The sequence below is a fragment of the Eretmochelys imbricata genome, chromosome 10 (genome assembly GCF_965152235.1).
Source record: "Eretmochelys imbricata isolate rEreImb1 chromosome 10, rEreImb1.hap1, whole genome shotgun sequence".
In the NCBI taxonomy this organism is placed as follows: Eukaryota; Metazoa; Chordata; order Testudines; family Cheloniidae; genus Eretmochelys; species Eretmochelys imbricata.
Window position 1 is genome coordinate 22712243 of NC_135581.1, and position 17718 is coordinate 22729960.

General features: G+C 38.5%; 2 protein-coding genes across 5 annotated transcripts in view; one reads left to right on the forward strand and one right to left on the reverse strand.

The window, feature by feature from the left end:
- Nucleotides 1-17718, forward strand: part of TXNDC11 (thioredoxin domain containing 11) — a 104993-nt gene that overhangs the window by 80554 nt on the left and 6721 nt on the right. For both annotated transcript variants that reach the window (XM_077827672.1, XM_077827673.1), the window contains 3 exons: nt 8887-9032; nt 11258-11367; nt 12510-12590. In XM_077827672.1, coding sequence (XP_077683798.1) covers nt 8887-9032; nt 11258-11367; nt 12510-12590 — 337 coding nt within the window. The remainder of the gene's footprint in view (nt 1-8886; nt 9033-11257; nt 11368-12509; nt 12591-17718) is intronic.
- SNN (stannin) overlaps nt 382-17718 on the reverse strand; it is a 47169-nt gene continuing 29832 nt past the window's right edge. The window contains exons 3-4 of one of the 3 annotated variants that reach the window (XR_013347259.1): nt 12848-12930; nt 382-566 (exon numbers count right to left, since the gene is read on the reverse strand). The gene's annotated coding sequence lies outside the window, so the exon portion shown is untranslated. Of the gene's footprint in view, nt 567-2322; nt 2977-11619; nt 11822-12847; nt 12931-17718 lie in introns of those variants that run through there. The other 2 variants (XR_013347258.1, XR_013347257.1) reach the window with 2 other exon arrangements.

Below are 17718 nucleotides of genomic sequence, written 5' to 3' on the forward strand. Positions count from 1 at the left end.
AACATGTTATTGACAAAAGCAGGTCAATTTATAAAGTGAGACTGTGAAAAGCATTGTGGATCTTCATCTGCTTAATCATTAATAAAACTGTAAAGGGTTGTTCTAGGGTATGATAAAAGAACTAATAATTTCACAATCCAGGAATAACTTACTCAGTTCAAGTGGAAATTTTGCCAACCTCAACCTCCTAGTATTTGTCAATCGGTTGACAATAGGTATGTCATCAAACTATAGGAATTTCCCTAAGTGGTCAATCCACAAAACCAGATTGCCAGCAGTTTTAAAGAAGTGTACCGTAGCTCAAACTAAATAACTGCTGATGCCTCAGAGAAAATGTATAAAATGCATTTTATTCCTAAAATCGTGTACTTACAAAAGCATGTATTTGGTACTCACATCATTTTATATTACAGAACACATTTGTATGGAAATAGTATTGTTTGAGTTCAGCAGCTCCAGCTGTTTGGTAATGACTTCCAGAATGCAGAGTTGGTAGTGAATGTCTTCTTCCAGTAGCCACTCCTTGGGTAGTGACTCTTTGGCAGTGGGCTGGTTCTTCTGTTGTTCTTGGATGCCATGGTGATAAGTGGGGTATGAGAATTAAAAAAATAAATAGCTATGTGGAGCAGTGGCTTCTGTAAGTGGAGGAGCTGCAGTCCCTCACCCCCTGCCGGTGGCTATCAATCTCTGCTCTGACCCCACAAAAGTTGGTGGGTGCGAATGAGGCAAATCCAAGTCATCCAACACCATTGACTAGACTTCCCCCCATAAGAGTGTTTTGGGTATAGCAGCTCTTTTTACCCTACTCCCAAAAGTTGTTTCCTACTATGTCTGATTACTTTTCATGCTGTGTCCATGAAAGTGCTCTTCCTTGCCCCATTCTCAGTGCTTGCTTGGCAGGTATGCCATGTGGTCCATTGGGATTAGATCTGACCACCTCTGGGGACAGGAAGGAGTCTCTGACAATTTTTTTGTTTAAGATTTAAAACTCTTTTTCTAGTCAGGCAAGATATTTCTTTTGTCCCCCCTGTATGATGAGTAAATTTACCTCAGATCCATGGATGTGGGATTTAGATTATCCATTCCATTATAATAGGAGGGAGGGATGGCCTTTCGTCCTTCCCCTACCGAGACACAATTCTCTATACTTAAAGATACCAACAAGCAGTCCTAATCCTGAATTTGTTTTACTGTTAAACATTAGATTAGGGTATCATTAATGTATCATGTTACAATTAGATTATCTATTATTGTATACAAGATAAGTAGTTGACAATACACTTTTAATCATCTTATTTTTATAAAAACTTCTAAATTCACATTTTCCAATTCCTGCAATTATTTCCCTTGGGTATTATATCCCCTGAGATCAGGTTCTGGATTTCTTTTGTTTAGGCTTAACTGCATTGTACTCTGGTTTCTTTTTAAACACACTTTTTACTAAAACGTATGATTCCTTCTGAAACCAGTCTTAGTGCAAAATGCCATACTAAAAGTTATTGGTGGCTACTTTCAAACTGTCTGGTGGGGGCGTGGCATTATATGTAAAAGAAAGCATAGAATCAAATAAAGTAAAAATCTTAAATGAAACAAACTGTACTATAGAAACTCTGTGGACAGAAATTCCATGCGTGACTAAAAAAAGAGTATAGCAATAGGAATAAACTACTGACCACCTGACCAGGATGGTGACAGTGATTGTGAAATGCTAAGGGAGGTTAGAGAGGCCACAAAAGCAGAAAGCACAGTAATAATGATTGATTTCAGTGATTCAGTGGGTAAATGTCACCTCAGAGTGTGATGCAGAGATAAAATTTCTAGACACCATGAATGACTGTTTCTTGGAGCAACTAGTTCTGGAACCCACAGAAGAGAGGCAATTCTTGATTTAGTGCTAAGTGGACCACAGGATCTGGTCCAGAAGTAACTATAACTGAACTGCTCACTTAAATTTAGTATCCTTGGGGGCGGGGGGGGGGGGGGAAGGGGGATGATTATATATATATATATATATATATATATATATATATATATATATATATATATATAAAAACTAGGGCTGTCAAATGATTAAAAATTAATCATGATTAATTGCATGATTAATCGCACTGTTAAACAGTAATAGAATACCATTTATTTAAATATTTTTGGATGTTTTCTACATTTTCAAATATATTGATTTCAATTACAACACCGAATACAAAGTGTACAGTGCTCACTTTATATTTATTTTTATTACAAATATTTGCACTGTAAAAAAACAAAAGAAATAGTATATTTCAGTTCACCTAATATAAGTAGTGTAGTGCAATCTCTTTATCATGAAAGTTGAACTTACAAATGTAGAATTATGTACAAAAAATAACTGCATTCAAAAATAAAACAATGTAAAACTTTAGAGCCTACAAGTCCACTCGGTCCTACTTCAGCCAATCATTCAGACGAAAAGTTTGTTTATATTTGCAGGAGATAATGCTGCCCACTTCTTGTTTACAACGTCACCTGAAAGTGAGAACAGGCGTTCTCATGGCACTGTTGTAACCTGCATTGCAATATATTTACATGTCAAATGCGCTAAAGATTCACATGTCCCTTCATGCTTCAATCACCATTCCAGAGGACATGCATCCATGCTGATGATGAGTTCTGCTTGATAACGATCCAAAGCAGTGTGCACCGATGCATGCTCATTTTCATCATCTGAGTCAGATGCCACAGAAGAAGGTTGATTTTCTTCTTTGGTGGTTTGGGTTCTGTAGTTTCCACATTGAAATGTTGCTCTTTTAAGACTCCTGAAAGCATGCTCCACACTCTTCCCTCTTAGATTTTGGAAGGCACTTCAGATTCTTAAACCTTGGGTCGATGCTGTAGCTATTTTTAGAAATTTCACATTGGTATCTTCTTTGCGTTTTGTCAGATCTGCAGTGACAGTGTTCGTAAATCAAACAACATGTGCTGGGTCATCATCCGAGACTTCTATAACATGAAATATATGGCAGAATGTAGATAAAACAGAGCAGGAGACATACAATATTCCCCCCAAGTAGTTCAGTCACTAATTTAATTAACACACTATTTTTTTAATGAATATCATCATCATGGAAGCATGTCCTCCAGAATGGTGGCCGAAGCATGAAGGCGCATACAAGTGTTTAGCATATCTGGCACGTAAATACCTTGCAATGCTGGCTACAAAAGTGCCATGTGAATGCCTCTTCTCATTTTCAGGTGACATTGTAAATAAGAAGCAGGCAGCAGTATCTCCTGTAAATGCAAACAAACTTGTTTTGTCTTGGCGATTGGCTGAACAAGAAGTAGGACTGAGTGGACTTGTAGGCTCTAAAGTTTTACATTGCTTTGGTTTTGCGTGCAGTTGTGTAACAAAAAAAATCTACATTTGTAAGTTACACTTTCACAATAGAGATTGCACTACAGTACTTGTATGAGATGAATTGAAAAATACTGTTTCTTTTGTTTATCATTTTTACAGTGCATATATTTGTAATAAAACTAATATAAAATGAGTACTGTACACTTTGTATTCTGTGTTGTAATAGAAATCAATATATTTGAAAATGTAGAAAAACATCCAAAACTATTTATAAATTTCAATTGGTATTCTATTGTTTAACAGTGCGATTAATCGTGATAAATTGTTTTTAATCGCAGTTAATTTTTTTTGAGTTAATCACATGAGTTAACTGTGATTAATCAACAGCCCTAATATAAACCCATCTTGGTAACATTTAACTTTAAAAGGGGAATTACACAAAAATGAGGATGCTTGTTAGCGTGAAATTAAAAGGAGCTGTCACAAGGTTAAATGCCTGCAAGCAGCATAGGGGCTATTTAAAATCACCATAATAGAGGATCAGACTAAAAGTATACCGTGAATCAGAAAAGACAATAAGAGGACCAAAAAAAATGCCACCATAGCTAAACAGAAGAGTAAATGGAGGCCATTTAGAGGCAAAAGGTCATCTTTTTAACATTTGAAAGTCAAAATCTAAAGAAGATAATAGAAAGAACAAACACTGGCAGGTTAAGTGTAAAAGTATAATAAGGCAGGCCAACAAAGAATTTGAGAAGCAACTTGCTAAAAGATGCAAAAACTAACAGTAAGAATTTTGTTAAAAATGTCAGAAGTAGGAAGCCTGACAAACAGGAAGTGGGCCACTAGAAGACCAAAGTTTAAAGGGGCACCCCGGGAGAAAAAGACCACTGAGAGAAGCTAAACAAATCCTTTACATTGGTCTTCATTGTAGAGGATGTGGGGGAGATATCCATTGCAGAGCTATTCCTTTTGGCTGCAAACCTGAAATACTATCATACAAGAGGTTTTAGAACAAATAGATAAATTAAGCCATAATAAGTCCCCAGGACCAGACGGTCTTCACTCAAGAGTTCTGAAGGAACTCAGATATGAAATTGCAGAACTACTAACTGTAGTATGTAACCTGTTACTGAAACAAGCCTCTGTACCAGATGACTGGAAGGTAACTGTAATGTAGCTTTTAAAAAGGCTCCAGAGATGATCCTTGCAGTTAGGAGCCAGTGAGCCTAAATTCAGTGCTGGGCAAATTGGTGGAAACTACAGTAAAGAACGGAATGATCAGATACATAGATAAACATGCTTTATTGGGGAAGACTCAACACCGCTTTTGTACAGGGAAGTCATGTCTTACCAATCTATTAGAATTATATGAGGGTGTCAACAAGTATGTGGATAAGGGTGATTCAGTCCATATGCAGTACTTGGATTTTTAGAGAGCCTTTGACAGGGCACCTCATCAAAAGTTCTTAAGAAAATTAGTCATGGGATAATAGGGAAGTTCCTCTCATGGATCGGTAACTATCGGTTAAAAGATAGGAAGCAAAGGGTAGGAATAAATGGTTCATTTTCACAACAAAAAGAGGTAAGCAGTGGGGTCTCCCAAAGACCTGTGCTGGAACCTGCTGTTCAACATATTCATTAATTATCTGGAACAGGGAGTGAACAATGAAGTAGCAAAGTTTGCAGATGTTACAAAAGTATCTAAGATTGTGAAGTCCATAGCTGACTGTGAAGAATTCCAGGGGGATCTCACTAAACTGGGTGACTGGGGAACAAACTGGCAGATGAAATTAATGAATAAAATGAAACATTGATAAATGCAAAGCAATGCACATTCGAAAAAATAATCCCAACTACACATGTATAATGATGGGTTCTATGTTAGCTATGTTACCGTACAAGAAAGAGATTTCAGAGTCAGCATGGATAGATTTCTGAAAACTTCAGCTCAGTGTGCAGCAGCAGTCAAAAAGGCTAACAGAATGTTAGGAGCTATTAGGAAAGGTATAAGAAAATAAGACAAAAAATGTAATGCCACTGTATAAATCCATGTGTGTCCAATTCTGGTTGTCCATCTCAGAAAGGATATAGTGGAACTGGAAAAGGTTCCGAGAAGGGCAACAGAGATGATTAGGAGTATGGAATGGCTTCCATACCAAGAGAGCCTAAAAAGATAAGGGATGTTCATCTTAGAAAAGAGATAATTATGGGAAGATATGATTGAGGTTTATAAAATCATGAATGGTGTGGAATAAAAATGAATAGAGAAGTGTCATTTACTCTTTTCCACAATACAAAAACCAGGGGTCACCCAATGAAATGAATAGGCAACAGGTTTAATACAAACAAGAGGAAGTACTTTTTCACACAACCCACAGTTAGCCACGGAACTCATTGCTGTAGAATCTTGTGATGGCCAAAAGAAAAAATGGATTAAAAAAAGAAGTATGGCAGTTCTTATATTCTTGTGTGCACATACTTTTGTCAGAATAAATTTATCAAGACAGAGATATGAGGTGTATTTAGTCAAATTACGGTACCTTTGTTTTTCTAACTGTATTTGAAACCATTTCTAAATTAATTTAGTAATTTGATTTTTTTTCTGCCATTAGATACTTTTTTCCAGACTTTTACATGCTTATTTCCAAAACAGCACATGTGCAGTCATTTGCTCAGAAGAGCACGTGAATTACATTCCTAACCTGTGTGCCCAGTAATTTGAATGGTACACACAAGATATATAACTAGCCTTTTACACATGAAAATACCCACTTTGCATACTAGTCTTGTTACTTTCTTGCAGAAATTAAGTGTACCTTTTGGGCATGAAAATTGCAAGCATACAGTTTTGAAAATCATGCCTTTAATTTAGGCAACGTTGAAAGGGAAGAGGCAAGTTCATGTAAAAATCAGGCTTGTAATGTAGGCAATAATGCCTGGGAAGAGAAGCAAATTCATCTGTGTTCATAATTGAGTATTAAAATAAGTTGCTCAGATCGGTGTATTTACATTGTTCTTACGTCATTTCTTGCCCTGGGCCAGTTGCATAGTCACATTTTATAGCAGAAATTGAAAAATAACTTAAGCAAATACTTAAGTGACTAAGACATTTAAAAAAAAAAAAACCCAACTCCTATATTCTTCCCATACTCCTTAAGTAGAGTACCAATTTTTAAACACAGATATTCTTGCAATTAAAAGCTAATTACAGTAATAGATCTAACTGTTGGTCCAATGAGAAACCTTACAGATTGATTCTAAAAAAATATCATGAGCACTTAAGACAGTTAAAAAGACAGACCTCATCTTTTTTGTTTCTTAAATACACCACAGCTAAAAACACCCCATAGTCTTTCAAAATCTAGTTGCTCTAAAAAACATGGAGCTTTGGTTTGGTCTTGGTTTTCATGAATGTTGAGTTAAAATTTTTAAAATAAGGTTGAATTTACTATTATATGCATATGCACCTGTTTAGGGACCTATAATATGCTTTCCGTGTTCACTTTGGTCATTAATTTAATCCTGACTTTGTTTAGTTTTTATGCTAGTGTTCTCAATGTAGAAAATTTCCAAATGACTAAATTATTATTTGAGTATCATCTGGCATTGTTTAATGCGAATCTGAGTTCTTGAATGTACTTGACATCATACAGTGCATAGCAGAATTATGACCCAGATCTAAATTGAACAGGAAATACAGTTTTGACGTTGTAACACGTGATAGAAAATGATGAAGTCTCAAGACAGTGCAGATAAGTGGTGTTTTATTTTAATATCTATCTTTGGTGGGTTATTGTTCAAAGTTGTCTGAGAATAAGTGAGTTTTATGGAAAGAGAGTTGTTTGAGGGGGAATGTGGTCATTTGACGCACAAAAGAGAGTAGATTATTCCAAGCACATAGGCATGAAAGATGATTAGGGGGAAGGATATAAAAGAAGCAATTAGAAGAGGGACTTGGGCAGAGCAAAGGAGAGTGGGAGGGTAAGTAGGAAGAAATAAGAGCATAGATATAAGGAGGAGTGGAATCGTGCAGAGTCTTGAACCGGAGTACTGGAGACTTGAACTTGGTGCAGAATGTGAAGGAAAACCAGTGAAAGGGTTCTAATTGGGACTGACCATGTGGTCTGATCAGGGGAGAGGAAATTTGTATTGCAGCATTTTGGATAGACTAGAACAGCGGTTGTCAACCAGAGTCTGCGGGCCCTTAGGGGTCCATGAGCCCTTTCAGGGAGTCCACGGGGCCCCGTGGCTGAAACCCAGTGCCCTGAGCTCCAGCGCCCCCTGTGAGGCTGAAGCAGGGAATGGCACAAGGCTGAAGCTGGTTCCCCCCCCCCCACCCAAGCCAGGAGTGGCACAGGGCTGAAGCTGTGCCCTCCCCCCCCCCCCCCCCGAAGCCAGGAGTGGTGTGGGGCTGAAGCCAGGAGCCCCAGTGCCCCCCCCACCTGAAGCACAAGGGTGTTTCCCCCTCAAAAGCAGTGTCTTACCCAGAGTGAGGCAGTCCGGGGCAGCTCCACGCCCTACCTTCTCCTCTACCCCAGCCCCCCTCAGGCCTAGCTCTCTGGCCAGGTTGTAGGTAGGAAGCCGGAGCTAGGCAGTGCAGGGTAATTGCTTCTCTGGTTGGCGGCACCATGAAGCGGGCAGCTGTGGCATTCCCTCATCTGCTGCTGGTGCCCAGGGTTGCAGCTGCTCCTCAGCTCCCAGCCCCCTTTGACTGCTCACACAGCTGGTAAAAGCTGCCTGGGTGGGAGGACCCAACTCTGGGGCCTGCAGAGCCCTCGGGGAGCCGACACCACAGGGGGAGCCCCCCTGGCATACAGCCCCTAGCTGTCTTTCTCCCTGAAACCTGAGCTACCACCCTGCACGCACACAGCCCCGAGCTACCCTCTGCCTTCACCCTTCAGCTACTCTCCTGCCTGAACACAGCCCCTGGTTACTCCCTGAGCCACACCCCTGACTGCACACAGTGCCTAAGTACCCCCTGCCTGCACCCTGAGTGGTTTTCAAACTTTTTGAACTGAGTCCCCCCTTTGAGTTACTTTTTTTGGTTGCAGCCCCCCACAACCCAGACAGGCTGGTCTGCTGAGGTGAGTCGGGGTGGAGGTGGCACTCTCTCCCTCGACCCCGCTGTGCGGAGCTGGCCTGAGCCCCGCCAGCCCTTTCCCCCTTACAAAATAGAAGTCAAACTATGCCTATGCCCCCTCCCCGGCCCAGAGCCCTGAGTCCTGCTGGGCTCTGGAGTTTTTATGGGCGGCCTCAACAAGAAAAAGGTTGAGACACCTCGAGTCGAGTAAGAACAAGGTAAAAAGCAATGACACCAGTGAAGAGAAGGTTGTAATAATCAAGGCAAAAGATGACCCATTTGAATGGTCATTAATCAGAAACTGAGGTAAGACTACGGAAATTATATTTAGGGCTTGTAAACTAGATTTGTATTTTTCTTTTATGCCATAAGTCAGTTTGTCTTCTGAAACCCAAAATAAAAACAGGCAGCCTAGATATTACAGGTATAATGAAGCTGGAATAACCTTCTTAATGTCCCTCTTTCATTTTAGAGAACTTCATTCAAAACTTCAGCATTCTCTACAGTCCCTTGAAAAGGCATCTTGTTGGTGACTCTTCAGTTCATTTTCCCGCACATCACGTAATCACTGAAGTGACTACTAATACCTTTCATGATGTGGTGGTTTTGAGTGAAAAGGTACAGCTCATAACTGCAATTACATTGAGGGTTTAATCACATTTTGAAGAATAGGATTGCAGAGTTCATTTTTCTGAATTTTCATTGTTTAAAACTAAAGGGTATCCTCCTCTCCCATTCATGCAGTTACACTAATTGTGTACATAATTTTAAACAAGGGCACTCCATGAAAGTCATACTTCACTGTAACTTAAATTCAGGAGACCACTCTCTGTTGGAACAAATCAGCCAGAAAATCAGCCAAACCAGCTCCCTGAAGACCACCCCCTGCCTTCCTGTGCTGTGTGTATCTGCCATAGCTGGGGTTTAGCCTTTTGTATTCTTATTTGCTAAATGTGATCGAAATTACATATATAATTGTGGGGATGGAGAAGTCCTGTTTTGCCTTTGTTTGCATGGTGGCAACTCTTAACAAATTAAGTAGAGGTTGAGACCCAAGGTCAAGAACAGGTCCCAAGCCTACTCAGTCTTGGATGGAATTGGAGATATGTGTGATGAACATTGCTTTTATGAACCAGTTAAGGCTGTAGAGATCGGGCCGGCTGCAGAGGGAGCCACTTGCTGTCTTACTGGAACTAAGGTACAAAATAGTGAATAAAAGTGACTGGGAAGTAGCTGTAACAGAAAATTGAAGGTTGTAAAACAAAGAAACAAAAATCCCAACAAAAAGTAGTACTTTAAAAGCATACATCACAAAAATCCATAGCAAAAAGCTTTTTGATTTCATGATGTGAAATGTTTTGATGTACAGTGTAATTTTGAATGATGCCTAAAGTACTTTATATAATTTGATTCTTTATATGTGTGATTGAATTTGGACTAATATTCTTTGGCTACTAGGATAGCAGAGAAGGAATGCATGTGCAATATTCAGTTTCCAGTGTCCCCAGTGCCTAGTGTGCTAGCTTGAGGAAAATTGCTTAGTTTTCTGGAGTTCTCCAGAGATTTTCTTTTTAAAGTGTACAGTGACCATTATTTAAATGGGAATGAAAGGCTGGTCTTGAAATCTGCGTATCTGTGAATTTGAGAAAACCTGTCCATCCCTTCCTTCATAGGCCAAGGGGGTAACAGGACTGCCTGCCTTTCCTTCAACATGTTCATAATACTTGCAGCTCTGAATTAAAATCATGATTATAATCAAATCTCATGCTTCAGGGCTTCAGCCAATTGCCTGCGGCAGTCAAGAAGGATTTTTTCCCCCTCTGCATGATGTAGTCATTGGCAGGGAGGGAGTTTTCCTTCAACTGAAGCAGCAGAGATTCCCCACAGTAGGGGACAGGACAGTGGATGGGGTGAACCAGTAAATGCCTGGCTGGTGTATCTTGCTCACGTGCTCAGAGTCATACTGATTGCCAGATTTGGGACTTGGAAGGAAATTTCCCATAGGTCACATTGGCTGGAACCTTGGGGGTTTTCGCCTTCTTCTGCAGCATGGTGCTGGTTCACCTGGGCATATCTCACCTCATAAGTTCCCTTCCATTGCTCAGGCCTTGGGCACTGGGGGCACCTTGATTCTCCTGTTGTCTGCCTGTGGCACAAGGTTTAGTTTCCTGAAGATTGAAAAACTTTAGTCTAACTGAAGTCTTTGAAAACAACAAGGAGTCCGGTGGAACCTTAAAGACTAACAGATTTATTTGAGCATAAGGTTTCATGGCTAAAAAACCCACTTCTTCAGATGCATGGAGCGAAAATTACAGATGCAGACATAAATATACTGACACATGAAGAGAAGGGAGTTACCTCACAAGTGGAGGACCAGTGTTGACCGGGCCAATTCGATCAGTGTGGATGTAGTCCACTCCCAATAATAGATGAGGAGGTGTCAATTCCGGGAGAGACAAAGCTGCTTTTGTAATAAGCCAGCCACCCCCAGTCCCTATTCAAGCCCAAATTAATGGTGTTAAATTTGCAAATGAATTTTAGTTCTTCTGTTTCTCTTTGAAGTCTGTTTCTGAAGTTTTTGTTGTTCAAGTATAGCTACTTTCAAATCTGTTATAGAATATCCAGGAAGATTGAAGTGTTCTCCTACTGGCTTCTGTATGTTACTATTCCTGATGTCCAATTTGTGTCCGTTTATTCTTTTACGTAGGGAATTTGTGTAGGGGATTTGTGTCCATTTATTCTTTAAATAGCTCAGATGTTTTGTTTAACACAGTGATGACTATTTCTGCTGTATGTAAAACCCCAGTTGCTAACTGAATATCTTTCCCCCCCCCCACCCCCAGGATGTCTTGCTGCTCTATTATGCGCAATGGTGTGGATTCTGTGCTTCTCTTAATCATATCTTTATCCAGCTAGCTCGACTTCTGCCTCCAAACAACTTCACTGTGGCAAGGTAAAAGAATCGTTCTTCATTTTTCCACAGTATTTTTAAGTATACTGTTGTGACTACTTAGACTTCCAGATATGCATATATGGATATTATGTAGCTTGTAAAGTTGATATAGTGCCATTAATTTCCACTAATTTATGTTTAATTTTAAGTTAAGATTGCATGTCTGTCAAATTAGATACAAGTCCTATGAATTTGTTATAAGCAGTATATTATAACATTACATAATAAGTTTAGAATATTACTATTAGATTCCAATTTAGTCTGTCAAAATTGAGTTGAGTGAGCTCATCAGCTGGGAGGGAAAATATATATGAAGAGAAGAAAGAAAAAATAAATACTGTACTTCAGAGAAGACGCTTTCTTCTTTGTTATGTGATACAGCATGGCCAGAAGGGAGCAGGAGAGTGATATAGGAGATATATGTTAGCCCCAGGATGAGGAGAAGCCTTATTCCCTGTAGAGGGAAGAAAGGTTGCTATTAGAGGGAAGAAAGGTTGCCAATTAGAGCACCTGAAGCCAGTCACTTGATTAAACCCCCCTGCTTCAAGCACAGTGGTTTGGTGTTGGAGCAGAGAGCAGTTTGAAGGAGTTGAAGTAGAAGAGAGTTTGGAGAAGTGCTGTGGCTGGCTAGAAGACCAAGACTCTAGGTAAAGAGACACGCGGCTTGTGCAGAGAGAGGGCAGGAAGCCCCACAAGCTGAAGAGCAGGAGAGGGAAGTAGCCCAGGGAAAGGAAGCACTAGTTCAAGTGGTTTGCCACCATCCCTAGGGCCCCTGGGCTGGGACCCAGAGTAGAGGGTGGGCCCAGGTCCTTCCCTCCCTCTCCACTACCCTTCTCTGACTGTTCACAAAGTGAATTAGTAACACAGCAATTAATTAAAAAAACCTTTTATCTTGATTCCCAGAAAACCAGATTTCCCATTATAAACAACGCTGAGAGACAGATTTTCAGACCTGAGAATAGGAAACACCTCATATCGCTCATCAGAGCAAGCATCCATTCAGCTGTATGCTTATACACAACTGTTTATCATTTGTTTATAAATCAAAAACAAAACGGATATTTCAGAAGCAAAAGTAATACATGGAATGTTCAGTTGCATCTTTATCAGTTTATTTTTTCTTTTTATTTTGTTTTTAACAGAATTGATGTTGCTCGAAATGACCTTCCATGGGAATTTATGGCAGATCGTCTCCCAACCATTTTGTTTTTTCCTTCTAACAGGTAATGTCATTCCTTTCTCTTAAAGGTTTTTTTTTTTTTTTTTTTTTTTTTTCATTTCTTGGAGTTTGAAAAATGAATCTGGTCACATGCTTAAGAGGAGAGGAAAGCCAAATAGCCATTCATTACCAATGCACTTTCTAAAATAGACATGTATGGACAAATGATGATTTTCTGAAAGTGAATTAAATTCTAGCCCAAGTGTCAGTATTTTATAGTTTGTCAGTATTTATTTGTAAACAGCAATATGCATTACTCACCTTATTTCCTCATATAATTTTCCCTCTCATTTGGTTGTGCAACAGTTCTTTTGGCATGGTCAGAATTGACTAGTGAGTGAGAACTGGAGGGAAGAGAGTGACAGAAAAAGAGGCATGGTTAAAAAAGAGACTGTGAGATATGTCAGAGGATCACACAATGGGCTCTTGAAGTAAGAGGCAAGACTTCTTGCTAGTTTTCTATCTGAAAAAGTTAAAATACGCATGAGCTGAGGCAAAGGGGTCAAGCTCTTTCCTAGTTAAACTAACCCATACTTTATTGTCTCTTAATAAGATAATTTTAAAAAATAAACAATTGAAGTTTAAAAGCAGGCAAGAATTTAAAAGCTAAATGAAAATAGAAAGTTGCCTTGAATTTATATTAAAAAGTGCTAATAGGCAAGAGTTAAAAATAAAAGCAATAAAAGTCGAGCAGTTGGAAGTTAAAGGGAAACTCACTGTATCCTCTGATCATAATGGTTTCCTCTGGCCTTAAAAAAAAAATCTCTGAATCTTTTATCCTAGTCCTTGGTGTCAATGGTTATATTGTAAGTTGTTTGGGGAAGTTTCTTATATGTTTGTAAAGTGCATAGAACATTCCTAAATAATAACAGTTTAATGTCTGGTGGAATTGAAGGGCTTCTCATTTCACCCAGACAGAGCCTTCTGAACCTTCGTTGGTTAAAGTAAAGTTGTTTTGTGTTTCACCTAGCGCTCCATTCTGAATTGATATTTTTACGCAGTTAAACTTTTTCTTGATTTCATGTAATAGTGGCTGTCACACAGCACTTCACTTCCTAGCTGAGAGGACATCTATTGGGTACACAGTTTGACTCTTCCATCTTTTATGGGGGCAGAAAGCCCTCTACAGTATTTCTGGCCCCTATAAACTCACTAGAGAAGATGCCAATATTATCCATAATATAAGGTCTGATTCTACAAATATTTACACATGGAATTTTACAAATGGAAATAGTCCATTGATGTCTCCGAGAGTAAAGGCTCATCTGATTAAAATTACACATGTGATTAAGTGCTTATAGGATAAGGGACTAAATTTTCTTCTGTGAACCATTATCTGCGGAAGTGTGGGCAGTTTCATGATATTCTCTCTCTGTATACAAGGAATTTTCACACGAGAGCAAGCTTCAACAGAGAATATATACACAATTTACTTAATTGGCCAGGTTCTCTCTTCTTGTGTGTGAATTGGATCTCATTTTCTCCTTGTTTCTTGCTCCATTAGTGAAGTAATTAATCCTGTTTTGTGACATCATTGTGTTGCCTTAAAAGTGTGTGAAGTCATAAATGCAACATTATGATTTCACTCCAGGATCAAGCAGAAAGAGAATCTGGTCTGAGGGGGAGAAAATGAGTAGCTGAAAAAGCACATATCTGAAATATAAAAGGGGAGGTAGGTACATTTATTATCAAAAGTCTCCTTCAGCAAGGAACCATTGTTAAAACTGTTTTGAAATTGTACGGGTCTTTAATATGAGATTGTCATGTCTGCATATGATGAGTCAAATGAGAAACTGCAAATATTGCAAAAATTTGCAAATATTAACCATTTTCTTGTATTGTTTTTCTGCAGTGTTTGTTAAAGCTAAGTTTTATTTCAACCTATGAATATATCAAACATTGTGGCTACAGCCTTCAAGGGAAACATACGGAAACCAAGTTACATCATGTAGTAATTTCCGGTGCAAACTATCAGTGGTTGGTGAAAGGTTTTCTCTTGCAAACTGCATTTAATATTTCACAAAACACTTTGATACAAATGCAATATTTTTCAAAGTTTTAAATAATGTTTTGGGGAAATATCAGTTACTTTATCCGTCACCAGGATCTGTAATGTTACTGGTTCTGTTTCTGTTTTACAATAGCAATGAACAATCACGCTGCACTGCTCTAACTTACATTGCAGAAAATGTTAGCATTGCAAAGCACCTTTTTTTCCAGTCTGACTCATTAGCAAACCATTGAGCTTTCATAAGGGAAGAGCTAACTGCTGAATTAAATGTAACACATTAGCTTTGCTGCATGAAAGAGTAGGACTTCCTGATTTAAAAATAAACCTTTAGTAGCTTAATACCTCCACAGCAGAATGATGATAAAATTTCCAAAGCAAAATGGCAGGAAGACTAGGGAATGTAAATATTTATAAGGGGAAGTGCGTCTCAGAAAGACTAAAAACTTTAATCTATGGTGGTTTCATTTATCCAGATAGACAAGAAAACAAACCGTAGAACCACCAAGAAATGAACAAGGAAAACAACATTTCAGGAAGAATTAGCATAATATAATATGATCTACAGAATAATCTTGGGTTCTGTGAAAAAAGAGTGCAACGCTTCCGTGTGGTTTTTGAGGAACCGATGAAGAAAATGTGCTTGGTTATTTTTTCCCAGGTTTTCTTCTTATCTTAACTCTTCTGGGTTTGGAGGGGTTTACAGGTCTGGGTTATCATCACAAATAGTAAACCTTCTTTCACTCTTAGGAAACTTTATTCTCTTTCACCTTCAGAAATAAAGTTGGGAATATAATTGTATTGAATTTAGAAGCTCAGAAAAATATATATGTAAATTTCCAAGTGCACTTTAGTTTAGTGGGTTGGGTTTTTTTAAAGAATGTATGTATAGGCAGAGATCCTAAAGTTACCTTTAATTACAATCAAAATTAAAATCAGATTTAAAGTTCTGCTGGGGGGGGGTGGTCTTTCACTGTAGCAATCAACCAATTAAACTTCTGAGTTCACGTCATATTATACAGAATTGTATGGAACTGGGGTTCTGTTACCATTTGAGTGACTGTTTCAACAAACAGGAAAAAAAAACCCCACAGAACTTAGGTTTCTAGAATTTGTTATGGCTATGAGTGGACTCCTGTGAAATCCACTGTGGACAATGGCAAGCAGCTTTAATGTAGTGCTTCACTGGTCAGATACTGTAGTAATGGGCACTGCGGAAAAATTTTAAGTGTGTCACAAAAATATATGACATTGTTTCTGTAGATTTCTAAGCAAGTGCTTTAAACTCCATTCCATGATCAAAAACTAAATATGTACCGTTCAGAACATATTCAGGAACTTTTTTGGGGGTGGTGTTTGATCGTATTAGTTTATCACCAGTTTTAATATTTTCCCTGCTATTTGAAACACTTTGGGGGAAACAACTTTTGCATATTGGCTGAGATATATTACAAGCCAATTAAATTAGTTTTATTTCTGTTGATTTTGAAGAGAATTCAATTAAACACTCGTTCATTCCTTTCCCAGCATAGTCTCACAAACTTGTTTCTAAACAGGTCTCCTGTGTCTAAGTGGCTATAACAGAAAAAGACATTTTAAACAGATGTGCCATTTGGACTTTGTCCTCCCAGTCTCCAAACATATCAAAGACCCACGAGAGGATTTATTGCTTTTCTATTGTATTTCATGTTCTTTTTCTATTTTCCTTCTTCTTGTAAAGCAATATCCAGAGGTACTTTTTTCTTTAAGAAAAATAAAGTTCACATTTGGAGTTGAGTAAGCATTTCTTCAGGTGGACTTTTAAAAGAATATTGTCAAGCTTCTTAGACCTAAGAACTGACTTGCCGTGATATTGGGGCCATATTGAAAATTTTGTTCTCTGAATTATTTTAAATTTAATTTATTTCTTTTTTGCACCAAATATTCCACATTGCCTTGTGTAAAATTTTGCCTGACACTCCCATTTAGGACCCGTTTTATAGTTTCTTTTAACTTTGCCAAACTGTAGCCATTTGGGCTGAAATTTTACATGCTGACTGTGTACGTTGGGCTGAATTTTTTTGAAAATTTCAGCTACAGTTGTTTAGCTGTTTCCAAGACTGGGCTAGGGATAAATATGTGGATTGCCCATATTTTAAAGAATCTGGCAGTCTTTTCTTTGAACAGCTCTAGCGCCGCCCCCTCTTTCCTCCTCCCCCCCCCCCCCCCCCATGCTTGAAACAGGGACTTGAAATTTGTTGGGGAGTGGTTTTAGTGTCAGGGATATGCCTTTTGCAATCTCCATGAAATTCTGCCCATATTTGGCCAAGCTGTAAACTCAAGTTATAAAAGAGGCAGGGATCCCATGGCAAAACTAGTATGTTATCATGTGCTTAAAAACACTCATAATGAATATGCACATGGGAACTGAATTAAGGTTGCACGGGCAACCTTAGTTCAGGCATTATCTAACTTTTGAGTGCTTGAGTTTTCAACCTTAATATTCTTTTAATGTAGTTTTTTTGTGTGCAGTTATTTTAAAAGTAGATTTTTCGACTTTTAGTGAACTTACTCGTGACTTAGTGGTACTGAACCAACCCGGGCCCACATGCTCTGTCGTGTGATAGCAATCTCTGTCATAAGGTTTGAGTCTTGTCTTATTTTCTTTTATCTAGTCTTACAAATCTGCTGCTATGTTTGCCTTTCTGCTCCCTCCCTGTCATTGTTTAATTGCTTGTTTTTCCTCTTTTCTCTCTGCTCTGTTTTCTTCCTAATGCTATTATCTGGTGTGTATTTTTAAAAACCAATCTTAGATGGTTATTTTGGAGCCCATCACCATAATATCTAAGCAGTCCTTTATCTTTTAGGCTCATGGTTTAGTAAAACATGAATTTTTCCCTCACTGTGTTTCTGTAAACAACAATTTAGTGTTTGTGATGTACACTGGGAGGGGAGGGTGTGTGTGTGTGTGTGTGTGTGTGTGTATGTATGTAAAGAAATGGTTGTGATGTAATAAATTGTCATTATTATATATGAGTAAATTTTGTCTTTGTGTAGATTCCATATTTTTGCCAAATCATGACAAGCTGCATTAAATTTGTGTGCTCTTGTAGTTAGCAATTGAGAAACACAGGATTATGAGTAT